Below are 17,781 nucleotides of genomic sequence, written 5' to 3' on the forward strand. Positions count from 1 at the left end.
TTCCCTCTCTGCCTGAAGTTGAATGCACTCTTTTCTTACCTCCCAAGATTGCTATTCCAATCACTGTATTTGTTAGAAACAATGGAGTTAAATTGAATATGATTTTTATACAGTCTCATATGCTCTTTAGATTCAGGATTTTTTTGTATGCTTTACGCTTTCTTTCAAGGAGTCTCATACGTGTACAGATTAAAGTGGTGTCCCTTTAAAAAGATAGAGCAAAATTAGCATTAATGATCACACCTGTGGGAAAAAGAGGCGAGAGCAAACCAGGAGGCAGAACTGATAAAAGGCTGATATGAGCACTTGCCTGTCCTGGAAAGGGGGGTGTTAAGCTTCCTAGGCTAAGAGTGGAGATGAGAGGTAAAGGTGAAAATGGAGCCTCCATGGTGTGAGCAGAGGATCACAAAAGTCTCTCTAGCTGAGATTCTGAGGTGTTTTGAACATCCTATAAGCGAGGAGCAAGCCTGGGCTGTCTGCTTTCAGTGTTGCCTTAAAATGGAGCAGTTGGCTCAGGGGCTGTGCCCACCACTCCACTCTGTATTCATAAAGGGTCCTGGAAGCATCTTTATCCATGCTGATGGTGCTGCTTCCTTCAAGGTGTACCACAAGTCTGGTAAGAGCACAGGTAGCTGTGAATCCCACAGGCTGTTCCTTCCTGTAAGAGGCTGAAATGCAGGGACAAAGTGGGAATTTTTTTTTTTCCCCCCTGCCCCTGTGTGTTGTCACAAATCTATTCTGCTTTCAAAGGACTGTAGAGGAGTGGTAATACAGATACTACTGACTTTTCTAATAGTGCTTTAGTGAGTCATTTGGTTCTGGGGAATAGCTGGGATTACCACTAATGTTATTTGAAATAAATAGTCTGAGGCTTTATTCTATGTCCTGCTCTGTTCCTCTTTCAATGTATGGTTCCTTTTTTACAGTAACTCTCACGACAGATCTGTGATTGCCAGTTTCCCTTTTTTGTTGCTGTGGGTAGCCAGCAAGTGGCCACAAGCTTGTTTTGTGCACCACTTGATTGCACTGCTGTAGAGGTCAATGCTAGGCTAACTCCTCAGGGACAACAGCGGGTAAACAAAGAATAAAGACAAAAGTCCAGTGCCTTCCTTGTGGTTAGATATCTATTAGCAAACAAAAAAAAGTATCCAGCAGCAGTTAGTTTGGGGCTAATGCTCACAATGAGAAGAGTATCCTGTGTTGCTTTCCAGGAGTCCCCAAATCTAGGCCTACTTTCCCAATGTGGGACTGACCTTAGCCAGAGGTATTTGTTATTTCCAAGAATTCATTCTGTTTCTCTTTCAACAGGGATTCTAAAAGCTGTTTATCAATGCCTATGCAGTTATCTTTCTCCCCCTCTGCTCTTTTTTTTTTTTCCCCCCTTTCAGATGTTGGCAGCATTCAGCAGTCAGAGGACAAGGTAAGCCTGTGTCTTTACCTTCGTTACATGTGCTGATATAGCCCTGCTGTAGTAGAAGGCCAGCTCAGGAGATGCAGATGTCTTTAGAAACTATCAAGGTGCTTAAATTTGCTGTGCCCTGTGGGAGTGACTCTGTCCCCTGTAATCTGGAAAATGAAACAAAATGCTAGGACTGAACTCAAGTAAGACAATGAGATTGGGAAACAATGTGCACAGATGCTGCCTACTGTGGAACAGCCCACAGTCTTTTTGTCTTAATAACAGCTAACTTACGGGTGCTAGATAAGGGCATTTGAAAAAAATCTTAAAACAGCTTATTTAGGGAGTATCTCAGGCTACCTGATGAGCAGCTAGCTGCCTCTTAGGCCCTTCTCATCCTGAGAGATGTGCTCAGCCCCAGGGGGCAGTGGTGGGTACACGTGTGGCTGGGAAGTGAGAGCTGGGAAGTTCTCTGCAACACTTTGTGCTGCACTGCTTTCTTGGTCTCTGTCTGCAGCTGTTGGAGTACTTGGGAGTGGTGATCTATGAAGCCCTGGACTGGGGAATCGACAGCCAAGTGGAGCGAGAGCTGAGTGATCCTTTGGAGAAACTGCTGTGCCTCATGTTGAAACTGGATGATGAGGCAGTGAAACCAGCAGTCACCTTGCAGGATGTTATCAAGGTTTCCTTCTTCCCTCTTAGCAAATACAACAGCTTTAGAGGAGTTGGTGGCACAATGCTGTTAACCAAGGGGCGAGACTATTTCTGGGAAAAAGCTGGGTAGCTTGTTAGAGGACGTAGAGGGAGCACGTGGCTTTCCCATCAGAGGGGAAAGGCAAAACCATCTTAGGTGCATGCAAGTGCCTAGGGAAAAGAATTAAGAAGGAAGACTGAGACTGGCTCTCACGCAGCTGTGTCTACCAAGTCCTTCTGTACATAGTCTCCAAATTCAGTACCTGGAAGTGTATGGATACTTGTCTGTAGTATTCAGTTTCTGCAGGAGCTGGGATTTCAATGTTTCAACTCAAATATTTTCCTCTCAACCATAATTTAAAAGTATGAGAAAATTCCCATCCCTCAGTCTGATCAGGGCAGGTGAAAAGAACAGGGCGAGTGACTCCACCTGCTGTGGTTTTTTTGTGCTTTCTCTGGACTGGAGGCTTTCCCTTCCAGGTACTTATTTCAGAGCACACCTTATGGAGAATAAGATGTATAAATTACACAGCTACTTACATTATTGTGCATATAAGATTGGACATCTTGCTGCTTTGTTCCTCTGCATTTGCAATAGAAAAAAAGAAAAGATACAAAGGGGCTGTGGGAAAATGTTTTTTTAACCATGGATTGAGAAAACTGAATCTTGCTTTATTCCATCCTACCACGTTGTTTGTTGTGTTTTTTTTTTTTTTTTCATTTCAAGATCTCTTTTAAATAGCTGCACTTCTTTTAGGCCTGTGAGGAGCACTTGTCGAGGCCTTCTGAGGCTACTAGCCATTATGAAATGACCTGTAGGAGTCTGTTTACTGAATATATGGAACTTCAGGAGCTTGTGACCATCATCCAGACCTCCAAAGAGGTACATTTGGGATCACCCCTTAGCTGCTATTCCCTCTATCTTCATGCACTAACCTAATACTGAACTAACCTTCCCATTGCACTAGAAGTGGAGTACCTAGCTGAAGGTCTGTTTCCATGATGTGAAAGGCTACTGTCTCTGCACCATATTAGTAATTTATTGTAGCTTGCATTTGAAAGTTTGGGTGTTTGGGGCTTCTAAGCTTTTCAGATTAACATTAGTAATTTATACTGGAAAGATAAGAAATCACTGAACAGTTCAAAGTAATGACCTCATGTGCTTGCTTGTCAGAGTCTGAGAAAAATGGATGTGGAAGACTTAGTGGAAAATCCCCTTCAGAAGAAGGAAGAACACTGGGTAAGGGATTTAATTCCTTCATTATGGGGGGCTGGGCTTTTTTGTCTACCTTGGCTGTCTGAGGCTTCCATTGACTGTTCGATGAAAAGTAGAGCTTGAACACAAAACATCTTAGGTTGTTCAAGAGCACAAATATTTAAAGACTTGCCTGCAAAACAAGCTGGGGAGTGAATTGAAGTGAAACTATTTTGTGTGTTAGCCTCATGTGGACATTTATTCTAGACAAAGATTGTTGTTCAACTTAAGCCACTTTTAAAAATGAAGTTGGAGGCAGTCTTTGGAGTAAGTGTCCACAAGTAGTTATTCAGGCTGTTTCTTCCTGCAAATGAAGAAAGTTCCTGCAAAGCTCCAGCTCTTGGCAGGAACTGACGCTTGCCAAAACCCATCTGTCCTTTCTTGTAGCTGGACTGGAAAGTCCTGGAAAACTGTTCTGTAGGTGGTAGTACTGGGCTGGACTAATTCACTCTTATTATGTGCGGTCTGTGCTGGTTCAGAACTGGAGGGGGCTGAAGGCTAGTAGCAATGTCCATCTTTGTGGTTGTGCAGCTCCAGCAACTCAAACAAAGGGGTGAAGGAGGGTCAGGTTGGAGATGTAGCTCCTACTTTCTCCTCACTGCCTTTCTTGTCTTTCCATTCTGTCCTTCTGTAGATCTTGGACTGTGTGTTTGGGGCAGAGAAAGCAACTTATTCTGTTCTTTTCAAGGCCCTACACAGTCAGGGCTCCATCAGAAACAAATAGCTCTTCTGGCTGGAGCTCTGCCCAGCATAAACAAATGTACTGTAGTCTGGAGTCTGTGGAGACAAACGGCAAGCCCCGAGAGACTTGTGGACTCGCTCCCTTTGTCTAAATAGCACTTGCTTTGAAGCATGCTCAAACTATTCGAATGAAAATACTTGTGAAATGTGTGTTTGGGCATATTCTCAGTTTTGTGATCTATTAAAATAAACTGGCAAGCTATCTCAAACCACAAACTCATCAACTGCTATAGCTCTTTTCTGCAGGGAATACATGAATAAATACATGGGCTTTGCTGTGTGGCCTGAAGGCCAGTGTATTTGGCCTCTGCTCTTTCAGGAGACACGGATTCCAAAAGCAGGATGTCTGTTGCAAATCCTCTGCCTCTAGTTTCCAAGTCACTAAGCACCAGTTGATTGCATCGATCTGACAAACTCTTGAGTCTAAAATAACCAGGATGCCAACTTCACTAGGATCCCACCTATTAGAGCTGATGCCTTGAGTGGTGCTGAGCAGCTAATGCTCTCTATGGACCACACTTTTTCATGTTGACTGCCACAAAACAGGCCTTCTGAAACATAGACAACAGCATGATAGGGTGCAGGGTTGTACAGTTTCAGCAGAGCTTATCTGTACGTGTCACAAGAGAATCTTCACCTTGAAATCTAAGCAGGGAGACCTCTTAGGAACACAGCTGTCTTACCACTCACCTGTTGAACTGAATGTAATGGGTTTGGAGTATTGTAGCATTTTGTGTTGTACTGCACATATGTGGGAAGTTTATGTGGAGTTTGACAATACATGGGGTGGCCCAAGCAGAATAATTGCAGTGATCCAGTCAGTAGGGAAAGAAAAGTATGAGTGATAAGTGTCACCTACATCTGAAAAATATTCTAGGTGTACACGTTGCTCTGAAGTGGCCAGCTGAAGGCAGTTCTTGTCCCAAAACTAATGTGGTGATATTACAGTACAGAAGTCTCTTTTCAGGTCCTATCTTTCACTCAAGTTCTGTTACCATGTGAAATACAACTCTAGAAAGTGCAAATGGCTCAAGATAAGCTATTTCAAAGGTCTCTGGGCAAACTGATCAGTTTTAGAGACTTTTCAGTGTTCTCCTACACAATAATAAATATGGCCTAGGAGACACGGCTAATATGTGGTCACTTTGACAGTTCTAGTTCTCTGGAGCTGAAGTATGACTGTACCAAAGCCAGGCTAAAGCAATCCAACAACAACAACAACAAAAAAAAATCTGTGTCCTTGAAGGCAGCCATCAGTCAGAGCTTGCATAAGACTCTTCTGATATTATACCAAGATATCTGAAGGGATAAGTTGAGAGAACATGCTTCATACTGTAAGTGTAAAAGGGAGAGGAGTCTAAGTCAGAAACTTTGTTCTGAGGCAGTTTTCGAAAATGTTTTGCTTCCTTTTCACTGTTTATAATACAATCATCGCTTCTTACTCAATTTGCCGTTGGGATCCAGATAAGCTGTTGACTTAGCACTTCCATTACGATGTTGTCTAAACATGCTATTGAGTTGATTATTATTTTTTTTCCTGTCTTTAATTTTTGTTGGGTTATACTGCATGCCTGAGCATCCTCAGATGTTAATACAGGAACAGGGTGAGCAGATGCCAGAGTTATCAGCTTGTGTCTCCAGGCTGAAACTGCTAACATATGCTGCTGTGAAGGTTGAAGTAGGAGATCCCTTTCCTCTTGTCTTCTTCTTTTGTCTGTCAGCCCTTCGACCCTTGGTTTATGAAAGTTCAGACGATTTTAATGTTAAGATTTGGGATTTCGTTCCCAGTGTTTCCTAGGATCCAATAATAGGAAAAAAAGTCTGGCACCTGCAGCACTTGCAGGAAGTAGGTATGCAGGAAAATGGGTCTAGCTGCCTGGCAGCAGCAGCTGTGTTTTGCTGAAGTACGTTCATAAAGTTAATGACAAAATTCGGGAATGAGCCTGGCGAGTCAGCTCCCAGATCCCTCGTTCTAAATTAACCTCTGCAAAGAGAAGCAACTGTCTGCTCTGGTACTGTGCGCTGATCTGGAAGTGAGTTGAAGGGGATGTTAAGGACACACTTCTGAGTTTCTGAATGACTTCAGTTGCTAAGTGTGTGTGCTCTGTTACATGGAGGGAGGGGATGCTGCTCTGTGTGTTCTAGCCAGCTGTTGACTTGGCCCTCTCTGGTTTCTCCAAGGTGTCCCTGTGGCCCAGTGTCATGCGTGAACTGCAGAATGGTGTGAGGCTGCGCAAGGCCACTGAGCGACCGCAGCGTCATGCACCTCCAAAAGAATATATCCGCTCTCCCTATGAATTACTTTTAGATGATATTCAGCACAAGAGGTACACCCTTCGGAAGGTGAGTGAGTAGAGTCAACGGACAACTTTGAAACCACCTGCTTTACCTCATTTCTAAGCAGTATTGTTGAGACCTCTTCTCCAAAGGTACTGGCCTATCTTTCTCAAAGGTACTTCCAAGTCCAGAAGTGTCTGAGTCTCCCTCTCCACTGCAGCGTATCATTAGATCACCCTCTTTGTCCACCCGAGTGCTTAATTTCCAGTAACTTTTTAAGTCAGGGTAGCCATGCTTTCATGAAGCTGGGCGGTAAACTTTTTCTCCCTCCAGGGGTCAGCCTGCTCCCTTCCCTGGAGCAATTAAGCTGCCTTACACACAGTTTCATGGACGAGACCCTTGCCTGCTTATGCTTTCCACATTGACCACTTGTGTCCTCCCCACGCTTCTTGAGCTGACCTGTGCCTGGCATCTCTTATGAGTTTCCTTGCCTTCCTGGATGTTGTGGGATGTGTGCAAGTGCAAAAGCACTTTTGAGGGAGTCCTTTGCTCAGCCTCGGGCAAAGGCCTCTAGGCAGTGTACATGAGCTACTGCAGGAGTTTAGTCAGGGTGAAAAAAGCTGAGCCCCTTTCAGGGGCAGCTGCTGTGCTGACTCAAGTGGTAGGGGCTTCCAACAACGTGGATGGTTGGTGAAGATGACCAGATACAAACATGTCTGGGGTGCCTCTAAAGGCTTGCGATGCTGTTCGCTTGCTGCAGCTTGATCTGGGAATGATGAGTAGATCTAAAACATTGGCATAAGGCTTTGTGGCGTTGGCATGCTTTGCAAACAGACGTCTTGGCAGAAGATGAAACACAACTCTACTTGAAATAAAGAGTGATATTTTAAAAAGTAAAAAACTTTGCATACCACAGTAGACCAGCTTTTTTTTTTTTTTCCTCCTTGTTGGTGGTGCTGGAGTACAGGCGGTTTAAAAGTCTCAGCTAAACCATGCACCTCAAATCCTGGCTCTTGTCTGCCTTTAGTGTGGCTTGAGCCTTCAGGGAAGGCTATGATATTTCTCTGGAGATGATGTCATGATTGATATATAAATGAATAGTAGTGGAAAGGAGACAATACATCATAACTACTTGTGTCCATGCAATGTACTACCAATGAACTGTGCAGTACAGAACTGTAACTCAAGGTGGCAGGATGAACTGGGTCCTGACTTTCTTTTTTTCTTTTTTTTTTTTTAATTTTTTTTTTCGGTGATTGATGGGAAGCACAAACATGTTTGAAGAGTAGTAGTCAGAAATGCTAGAAGAAAGCACAGAGTGCTACTGCTCAGGCCTTTGTGAAGGCGCTTAAACCAGGATTTCCCCATCTGCAAAGCTATTTTAAAGCTTCTCTAGCAAACAGTGGTCTAATTTGCAAATGAATGAAAGCGCAGCTAGTGTGGGAAGCTGTAGTGTTGTTCTACCTGCACTCCCACGTGTTCTGAAGTTGTAAACACAGGGAAACTAAATGGCATAGCCTCAAAGTAAGAATAAGTTAACAAGGCAGTTAGATACACACGTGCTTTTTTTTTTTTTTTGTCAGTTCTCCCCTATGCAGCAAGCTTGATGAGGGAGACAGTCTGTCTCACATGAATACCTGCCCTGCAATTCTATCTTGCTATTGTTCCTAGTTTAGGTAGTCTCTGGGATTCTAGCTTATGTATACTGCTGTCTGCTGCTACAGTTCTTGTTACAGTCTTGTTTAACCCATTCAATTACTCTCCTCCCCGGAGCTGAGTTCTCACTGATGAATGTGATGTGACCATGGTGCTTGTCAGGATCACTTCTGACATTAAAATCAGAGTACAACATTTTCCAGTGGCTTCTCAGACCAGTTCATGAGCTGCTGGGTCTAGAAGGCTCTATGCTTCTTGTGCAAGCCTCAAAGGCCTGTGCAGCACTTCTGATTGCCTCTAGTTTGCCACAGGCAAACCCACCGAAAACCCACCTAAGTAAATCTCATCATTCTACACTTCCCAACTCAGTTTTGTTATGCCTTCCCCACTTCCCCTATTCCCAAATCCTGACTTGAGTTTTTCACTGTGCCACTGAATGGGAGAGTGTACCAGGAGTAGAGAACAAACTACTGCTTAAGCGTCATTTTTGCTCTTTCAGGTGATCGTTGAGCCGGGACTCAGGACCCCCAAAGCTGATGTAGCTGTTCCCAAGCCTCATCTAAAGCCTGTAGGTGACCTGGTGATGAGGGAGGGACTTGCATCCAATGATAGCAAAACTAAACGATTCTGGAGTTGACAGGACAGTTTCTAGGAATATAGAGCTAATGTCTTAGCTACTGGTTTGGGTTTGGGAGGGGAATATATTAGCCATACTTAACTTTTGGGCAGACCCTCCTGCCAAAATATGAGGTTAGGAAAATGGGAGGTAACATCTTCACAGGAGAAAGACGCTCAATCTCCCTACTCCCTCCACTGCTTCTTCCATTTGGAACATTTTGTGGTCCTGAAAGTACACTTGGAGTTCTCTATTTCAGATTTGAGAGCTGCTAAAGTATTCTATTATGCATTATCTCAAGGTTCTCTCATGTGCAGGGCCCAGTGTCCTTTGGAGTGAGAGACACTTGTAAAGCAGTGCCATTGCTGAAGGATTAGTTCTGTCACCACTGGTCTCTGTGCTCCACTGGCTCTTTCTGGTGCTATGCTTTGCTTTTGCAGGTGCTGGAGAGGAAGCTGAAGGAGTGTGTGCCATGGGAGTCTAGCTGGCATGAACAGCTCATGGCAGAAATAAAACAACCACAGAAGCTTCGGTCAGCAGCAGCAAGGGAGAATGGGAGCAGGCCCAAAGGTACCTTCTACAAAGTGACCGATCAAGGATACAAGTGAAGTCAGCATTGACTGAAAACAATGGATGGCCTTTGAAATGAAAGCCCACTTATCTTTTTCCATAGCATGTATAATGCAAAGGAGGTGGAAGTGCAGATTTTTGTGTGATAGAGGTGGTATGGCATAAGAATAGTTCTTCCTAGAAAATCTGCGCCTTTGTGGCCTGTGAAGACTCAAAAGATGTTTCAACTTACCCTTTTTTTTTTAATGGATGTTCAAATTTGTCTGTCCAATAAGTGAGAGAACAGGATTTTGACCATCACCTCAGACTAAAGGATAATGTAATTACTAGGATGATGTCTAGCCAAATCTTAAATTCTGATGGGTGGGTATCAAATTTGTCATTGTCTTGTCACAGCACAATATCTTTTTGTCTGCATGTACGCGGTTTTTTGTTCCCCCTCTCCCCTGCAGGAATGCTTGTGACACCAAATACTGCCTTGAAATCTCCAAGTGATAGTTTCTTAACCCTTCGAGATGCCAGTACTGACTTTAAAATTATCAACACTACAACACAGCAGCTGGGACCAGGAGTTCAGGTAAGGTTTTAGATGAAAGGACTCTGGAGGGGCACAAGTACTTCAGGCATTAGATCTGCACACACATGTAGCCTGGAATGTCAGGTTCAAATCCTAGTGTGGGCAATCTCATCTCTCCAAAGAGAACGAATAGGATACTGTTAGGTTCTCTGAAGTCCTTTCCTCTAAAGAAGCTCATACCATATTTAAACACTACTTTTGGTGGCGTGACTGCAGCCTATAGAACCAAGGTCTGGACTGGTCTCTTAAGAGTTTTAGTACGCATAGGAAGGAGTTTGGCCAATATGGGCCAGCACAGTTGCCACTCTTACCTCACAGTGAGGCTTTTGGTGCTAGATGTATTCATGTGTTTGCATTTCACGTGGTATGTGAACTTGTGGAAGGAAAACTTAACGATTTATTTTCAGGAAGCCACTTCACTGGTGAATTCCCACTCTTCTGCCTGTGGAGTAATTTGGGGAGCACTGTTCTTCAGTAAACCATGATACATAGTCTGTAACTCCTGGCTTGATCATGGAAAGCTTGACTGCTTGGTTGTCTAAGCATATTCAGAAATTCTGTGGAACAGAACTTAAGCCCTAACACATCATGTCTAGCGCGGATGCACTGGCATACAAACAGGAATCTGTTTTCTGTAAACATGTCTGTCTGAAATGCAGTTGCATTGCATGCAAGAAAACGGATATGAACTAATAAAAGCACAAAATCGTAGCTATATTTGCACAGATCTGTGCTGCTTGTGGGAATGTTCAGTGTTTGAGAACCCTGTGGTTGATGTATTACTGCTAAACTAGAAGTACCTCCATATAGAGACTAATATAATCAAATTTGTTTTCTGTTTTTCTAGAGAAGCTAGAAACAATGCTGTTGAGGTAGAGCATTGGGTTTGAGCTGGGTGAGTGGGGCACAGTCTCTTGAACTGTTCTTCAGTGTTGCTACATGTGAGCTGGAACCAAGAAAATTATTCCAATGTACTCTGAAAGTTGTATAGGGAGGATTTTGTGAAGTTGGTTCCTGAACAGATGAAACTTTGGGACTAGTAACTGCATTGAACTTGGGTGAGAGAGAGAACAGATTAATTTGAAATTTCACTAGCTCGGCTGGATCTTCCTGGTTGTGGGGGGAATTAACTTGCTTATTACCTATTGGAATATAAAGTTGCTAAATGTACCACATTGATTTCTCTCTCTGCTCCACTTTTGGCTGAGCCTTTCTGGTCAGTCTTGGGTATCCTGGTATTTGTTTAGCAGCAGCACATTTGAGGAAGTGGGCTTGGTGTTTCTTGTATGCAGCTTAAGAACATCCTGTCCTCGGGTCTACAGGGAACCACTTCCAAGCTGCCTTCCAGCACCTGGTTTCCCTCAACCAGGTCATCAGAAGTATCCTACAACAGCACAGGTCAGTGTACTTCTAGCTGCACATCTAAACCAGGTGACAAAGTACAGTCAGTGGCCTGCTGGGTTCCCAAAGCCTTATGTTGGGCTTGCACTTTCTCTCTGATCACTTGAAGACACTTTACAGGAGAAGCTCCCACACTAAGTAATGAGTCTGGGAGGTGCCCATAGAAAACCATTCCTCTGCAGTTGACTGAAGCTTGTGTAGCTCTTGCAGCTTCAAAACAATGATAGCATGTCCCCAAAGGCCTGGCTGGAATTCACAGTAAAAGCTAAATGAGTGTTTTGAATGTTCAAGTAGAAAGTGCACCACTTGATTTTATTAAACTAAATAGTGCTAATGAAGCCTCATCACTGCCTACTGACAAGCATAATTACTGTAACCTCTCCTTCTTGTGATCTGAGCTGGCGAGGGTTGAGGAGGAGAGATGTAAGCCTTGCTCCTTCGGAAGGCAGTGTAGTGCCCTTGGGTGTTCAGCTTTTGGGGTGAATACTTAGAAGCTGCCAGTTGGTTTTCTGCATCCTAAAACTCTCTCTTCCTATCCAGGTCTCGCTGCAAATTGCGTATGTCCTCCCATGAGTGCACCCACACTAGGAGACGTTAAACCTAATGGTTTCCTGAATGCTCACCAACAGCAGCTGCCTCCTTACAGAGGAAGGTCCAAATCTTTAGAGAGAGGCCTTCAAAGCAAGGAACTTGTAAGTCTGGCATGTCAGCTAGTGAGCCTGGTCTGATACATCTGGTAATGCCCGGAGCTTGCGCCTTGATCCTTGTGCAAGCGTAAGCACTTTCTGTGGTTTTTATCTTTGGCCATATTGTACACTGATCTTAAATTGTGATATTATTTGCTCCTTGGAGACAGTTTAAGAGAAGACTGGGTGCTGTAATGTCCTTGTGGAGGCTTCCCAGTTTGAATGATATGAAATAAAGATGTTTCTCATATAAGAAGAGAAAAATACCACTACGTTACTTGAAAGTGTCCATCAAGGCTTCTTCAAGCAGACTGTAGTTGGCAGTGGGACTGTCCTTTCTGCATCTCCCCTCATTCTTTCTAGATTTTGATATGCTCACAAACATCCTTTAAGCTGAAGTAAATGGAATAAGTGGTTGACAAAATGTAGATAGCACAGTATCTGTGACTGTTAAATCTATGTGGTACTGAAGTCATCAGGCTCTGAATGACTGCTGTGGGAGCAATGCTGGGTTTTATGCCCTTCTGTGCAACCTTCTGAATCGTGGCCTCACCCTGTTCTGCCCTGACAAGGTGTAGTGTGCCCTTGCCTCCTCCTTTCTTTCTGCATCCCTCCCTGCCCCACCACTGGCAAGTCTCTAAACTGACCTTAACTCTGTGTCACCCCTTTGTTCAGCAGTGTGGTGGGGCTTCCAGGTGGGTTGGGCTCCCCACCTGGGGATAAAAGCACTGTTACCTCTCCTGGTTGACCACCAGACCATAGCTGCCATTTATGTGGGGTAAGCGGGTCTTGGGAAAGAAAAGGCAAGAGATTATTGTGCTGTGGAAAGGGATCCTGTACCTAGGAGCAGCCAGGGTGGCATTTGTCCTGTGGTCTGTACCAAAGGGTAGAATTCCCCAGAGACTGTCTCTGGAGATGGTATTAACTACTGTGGTGACCGAGGGACCTGCTTCCCTAATGAGGCGTCAGGAAGCTGCTTGAAAACTGTAGCAACCACTAAAACCCCTGTAATAGTTTCTCTGCTAGTATTGTCAAAGAGTCAAGTGATAATCCCTATCATTGGCTAAACTGAGTTTTGGGGAGAAATGCTCCTTTTGGGACTCAGTTTTGAGGATGACCTCCCCAAATATCTGCTTCTTTCAGCTTTCTCTGATGCTTAACTGCTGTCTTTTGATAGGACTGTCCCTTTCCTCCCAAGTGGCCATCACCAACCATTGCTGAGCTGATTGGAACCAGATATGCAATGATGGTGCTGGAAGGGCAAGGTTTCTTCCAAGGAGGTAGTGATGGTGTCTTTCCAAGAGCTAAGGTATGTTTCCTCTCCTTCTCTTTGTGTTGTCCTTGCCTTTTCAAAAGCTGGGTGGCTTCATGGCCCTCATTGCTGAACTGCTGATGTGCTCTCTGCCTCAGCTTAGCCTGTTCATACAGCTGATCTGAGTTTGGCCCTAGGCTGTAAAATCTCTTAGAACTTGTGTGGTAATGGCTTCTAATCGAGCTTAAGCTGTGTAAGTTGCCTAGAAATTAACCCAGCCTTTGCTTGATCCTCCTTGTCTGTTATTTCCATGCTAGGAGAGCTGACTGCTATGACTGTTGGCCAGCTCTGAAATCACGGAGTAATTAATTTGGATTTGGTACTGCTAAACAGTGAAGCGAAGGCTCTTAACTCAGGCTCCCACACCTGAGTTGTGCTGACTCAAACCACCTTGCTGAGTGGATGCAAAGGTCGGGGAGATGGGTGAGACGGGGAATGACCTGCAGCACGGGACTGTTGGCTGTTCACTCTGCTTCACTGCTGGCTTACTCACAGGGTCTCCTTTAGAGTGGGTGTTGCAACCAGCCCCTGTAGAGCAGATGTCGTGAGTACAAGTGCTTTGCAACACAGATGTGAGGAAGTCCGTGCTACTTGGCTTAGGGGTCAGCTTCTTGCCCTCACTTGTTTAGCAGTACAGACAAAGCCAAGTGGTTCTTCCAGCAGAGCTATGCTACTTCCACATTCTGTCTGATGCTCCTGAGACTGAATCCCTGTTTTCATCTCGCCTTACTTATCAACCCTGCTTTAACTTGCCTGCTCTGTGCCTGTTCTAAAATGGCTCTCCTACCCCCTTTGTGTTCTTGCTGCTGAAGTGTTTTTAGCTTTCTCAAGCTCTACTTCTCAAGATAATATCACTTCTGACTGCCAGCTGTGTATGAATGTGTTCTTTTTTATAAAGTTCAAGCGACTCATCAGCTTCCTTATGACTCATATTTTGCTTCAGGATTAGATTCAGATTTGCCTTGACTTAATCTCTTTGGGATTGCTGCAGTCTACCTCAAAGAATGTCTCTCTTCTTCCCTCTCTCTTAACTAGCTACTGTTACACTCTTGCACAATGCAGCTATTGTTTGCTCAAGAGCCTGTTTTTAAACTCCTGTTGTCTGGCAGCTGCCCCAAACCTCTGCATCATAAAAACACTGGCCTACAAGTAAGACTTTATTTTTGCCTTTTTGGCTTTTAATTCCTGTGTCTTTGCTATCTTTTATTGGACCTCTTATTGTGTGTGGATCTAAAGCCTTTAGAAGGTTGGTTTATGTGCTTGCTCTTTGGCAGGCAGTGGATACTGTTGGTACAAAGATATTTCCCATTTGCATTCACAAGTAACTTTCCTTTCCACAGATCTGTTTCAGCTGCCATAAGCAGATGTTTCTTAAGTGGCCTTACAGCTGTTACCTCTGCAGCAGGTGAGCTGGTACAAAAGGGCTGAATGAGGAGGGAGAAAAGAGTGAAAGAACAGTGCTGAAAATACTCAGTATTCGAACAGTTGTGGTACTGGATAGGAACAGGTTGCTGAGCCCTTCAGTTTTGCATTACTGCACAAGCTGGGCTGAAGTGTCTACAGCTGCAGAGGATGTGGAAAAACTTGCCTCTGAAGTGGTATCTCAATTTTAACTCTTAGTATTAAGCTAGAAATAACCAAATTTACTGTGCAAGTATTAGATTCAATTTCTCTCTGAGATCACTCTCTGCATTTTGCTCTAAAGGCTAGATTTTACTTCAGTCAAAGGCTTGAGTGGGTTCTGGGAGAGGGTCTTCACCAGAATCTTCTGTTGAGGACTTCGGACCCTGTGACTGGGAAAAGAGTTGGACCTACTGGTATCCACTTAGTTGTCAGAGGTTTTCTGTTCATGAGAGAGGAAAAGAGGAACTTCAGGCTCATTAAGGCTCACTTAAATCTTTTTGAAGCAGTGGTAAAGCACGGAATCGATTATAAGCAACAAGTAAACAACCACTGGGAACTGAGTAACTGTCTGGTGGTAGTGCTGCCTGAAAAGTAATAGGTATTTTCAGACAAAGCCTTCAAGCTGTGGATGCTGACCCATTTCAGGTGATTTAAACTAGGGTAAATAGGAGGGCTGGCAAATCCAAACGGGGGAGTTCTAAGCTTGCTCACCCTTAGCTGCAATACTGGTATCTGCTGAGCTTTACTCAACTGATAACGCTGGGAACTTTTTTCTCTTAGTGTTGTCTGCTGTGACTGCTGCATCAAGGCAAGTCTAGCCTTTACAACAGCATATGGGTTTTCTACATTTTCTGTTTTCCCTGTACCTCACCTAGTCATAGGAAGCTTTCCTTCATCCCACTGATACCTCTAGCTTGTTTCTAAGAAAATAGAAGAGGTAATATTGTAAGGTGCAAAAGCAGCCAGGGTGCCACAGACCTCTCCTGTCATACTCAGCTAAAACAACTCTGGTTCCTCTTTCTTTCATCCTGTGTAAAGTGGTTGGGATTACTCTCTGCTCTATTTATACAAGGGTCAGAAAGTTCACTGCGTTAATGTCTATCTTCTAAGTGCACCCATAAATCAATTGCATGCCATGCAAATTTTCCTGTGAAGGAGCACGTGTTTCCTTGAGAACTCAGGTGACTTGTGTTGTGATTCTAGATGTCCATGCCCTTCAGAACGTGTGTACATCTCCCACTTCACTTCCTAAAACTTTTGAGGCTCTCCAGAGAGGAGGACCCAGCTACTCAAGAGCAGAAGAGCTCAGAGTTGCTACATGAAATAGAGCACTGGGATTGTTTTGGGTAAGCTGGGACAGGGATGTTCTGTTTTTACCTTGAAAGATGTTACCAGTTACTTGTACATGCAAGTCCACAAACGTGCAGACAGTAGTACGTAGTATGATACTAGTCAGCTGAATGTTGTGCTGAACGACTGGTTTAGCCACTGGTCTAACTAGTCTACAGTTCTCTGGAAGTATTGTTGATGCTGGATGGCTAAAAGGGAGGACGTGTGGGTGCTCCGAAATCCCCTTTGCTTTTCAGCTGTCAGGTTTCTGACATGGATCCAGAAGTGTCCATATTAGCCCAGACACAGAAGATGCCTTGCAACAGCTTCATTTGTATGAGAATTTCCGGGCCTTGTTATAGTCTATCCCCCACAGCTGGGGGTCTGTCACTACAACCCAGGTGTTACCCCTTTTATACCTAGAAATAAAATATGCTAATGGTCTCAGGTATAACTGACAGACGAGTAATGCCACAAATGGTTTCTCAGTCCCTCCACACACATACAGACACCCTTTCCTCTTTGTCCCCAGAAGGGGAACTATTTCAAAAAGAGCTTTTTACAGTTCTGGGTGGAAAAGACAGACCTTGTGGGTATAAGTGCAATATCTAGGACTGGAAACATACATTATCTGTTCTCTTCTTTCCAAATCTGTTATATATTCTACTGGGGGAACAGGTATCTTTTTGCTCTGAGACCATTCTTTAATGTAGGTGAAACAAAGTCACAGCAGTTTCTAGCTCAAAGGCTTGTACTTTGGTTGCCAAAAATCAGGGGTAGTGATAACTGCTGAAGTTGACTGTGTAGGGCAGTGGTTGGGTCTGTCTGATAACGCAGGTGCTGCAGAAGAGGTCTGAGTGACTGCATTACTGCTGTACTACAAGATGGGGAAAAAAAAGTCCTACAGCATAAGGATGTGACCGTCGCCTTGGATCAACCACAGATACCCATTAGCCCTTTGGCTGACGTACTGTCAACAGAGAGAAGGTGTCAGTAAATGAAGCTGTTCTAGTGCTTAGTAGCCGCCTTAAGTGGAGCTGACTGCTCTGTTGACCTGGTGGGTTTAGCTAAATCACTTAGCAGTGTTGGATCAGGCATGGGGGAAGGGTGGAAGGGCACCACGACCTCTAGCAGAAATGTGGGTCAGCTTTCCTGCTTTTCTTTTTCCCTCTCCCACTCCAGCATACCTGTTGTTTTGGAACCCCATGGGCTAGCACAACCCCTGTGCTGTTACACAGGGACCATGGCAGGCTGGCTGACTGCAGACATCTGTATGCGGTGCGAGCAGTATCTGTTGAATGTGGCTTCCAGTCAACAGCAGAGCATCTCTCTCAGGAGAATTTCCTGGCCTTGAACCAAACTGGAATGACTCTACCATACATTCTCCTGTCACTTGTTCTGTACCTGAAGTGAATGAATGAAACAGCTTTATGCACCTACTGACATAAAGGCCTGAATAAAAGACCTCCCTGCTGGTTAGTCTAAGCAGGAAGCACAGCTAGTATATTTATGTATTGTGAAGTACTATAAAGCTTTGTGGTTTTAAGAACAGTTTTAATTCTTTTTACATGTCTTTGGGGAAAATAAATGTTGAAGGACTATCACGCCTCTGTCATTTCCTCCTTTGTACCTGCAGTTGTCATTGTTCTGTGGCACTGTTTGCATTTGTGGCTGAGTAGACTTTGCACTACGTAAGAGTACAGGGAAACTTTTAACCTAAAACCTCCTTTCCTGAGAGGCTTGGGAAGTGGAGCTCTCAGTTGTGTGATCACATCACCATGCATTTTGCAAACCTTTACTCTACAAAGCATGTAAAACTCGCTGCTGTGATGCATGTAACGCTGTGGCAGTGGCTGTCAGGCAGC

General features: G+C 44.1%; 1 protein-coding gene across 1 annotated transcript; it reads left to right on the forward strand.

The window, feature by feature from the left end:
* Positions 1 to 375: 375 nt before the first annotated feature.
* On the forward strand, positions 376 to 17,270 carry LOC104353327 (protein spire homolog 1-like). The gene is made up of 16 exons (XM_086464129.1): positions 376 to 616; positions 1,389 to 1,420; positions 1,917 to 2,081; positions 2,850 to 2,975; positions 3,267 to 3,332; positions 6,270 to 6,431; positions 8,521 to 8,589; positions 9,078 to 9,207; positions 9,660 to 9,784; positions 11,107 to 11,146; positions 11,723 to 11,877; positions 13,049 to 13,180; positions 14,524 to 14,588; positions 15,368 to 15,395; positions 15,791 to 15,933; positions 17,099 to 17,270. Exons 1-16 carry the CDS (start codon positions 376 to 378, stop codon positions 17,268 to 17,270), a joined length of 1,851 nt encoding a protein of 616 aa, XP_086320255.1.
* The last annotated feature ends 511 nt before the right edge of the window (positions 17,271 to 17,781 follow it).

The sequence above is a fragment of the Leptosomus discolor genome, chromosome 1, assembly GCF_034619465.1.
Source record: "Leptosomus discolor isolate bLepDis1 chromosome 1, bLepDis1.hap2, whole genome shotgun sequence".
NCBI lineage: Eukaryota > Metazoa > Chordata > Aves > Leptosomiformes > Leptosomidae > Leptosomus > Leptosomus discolor.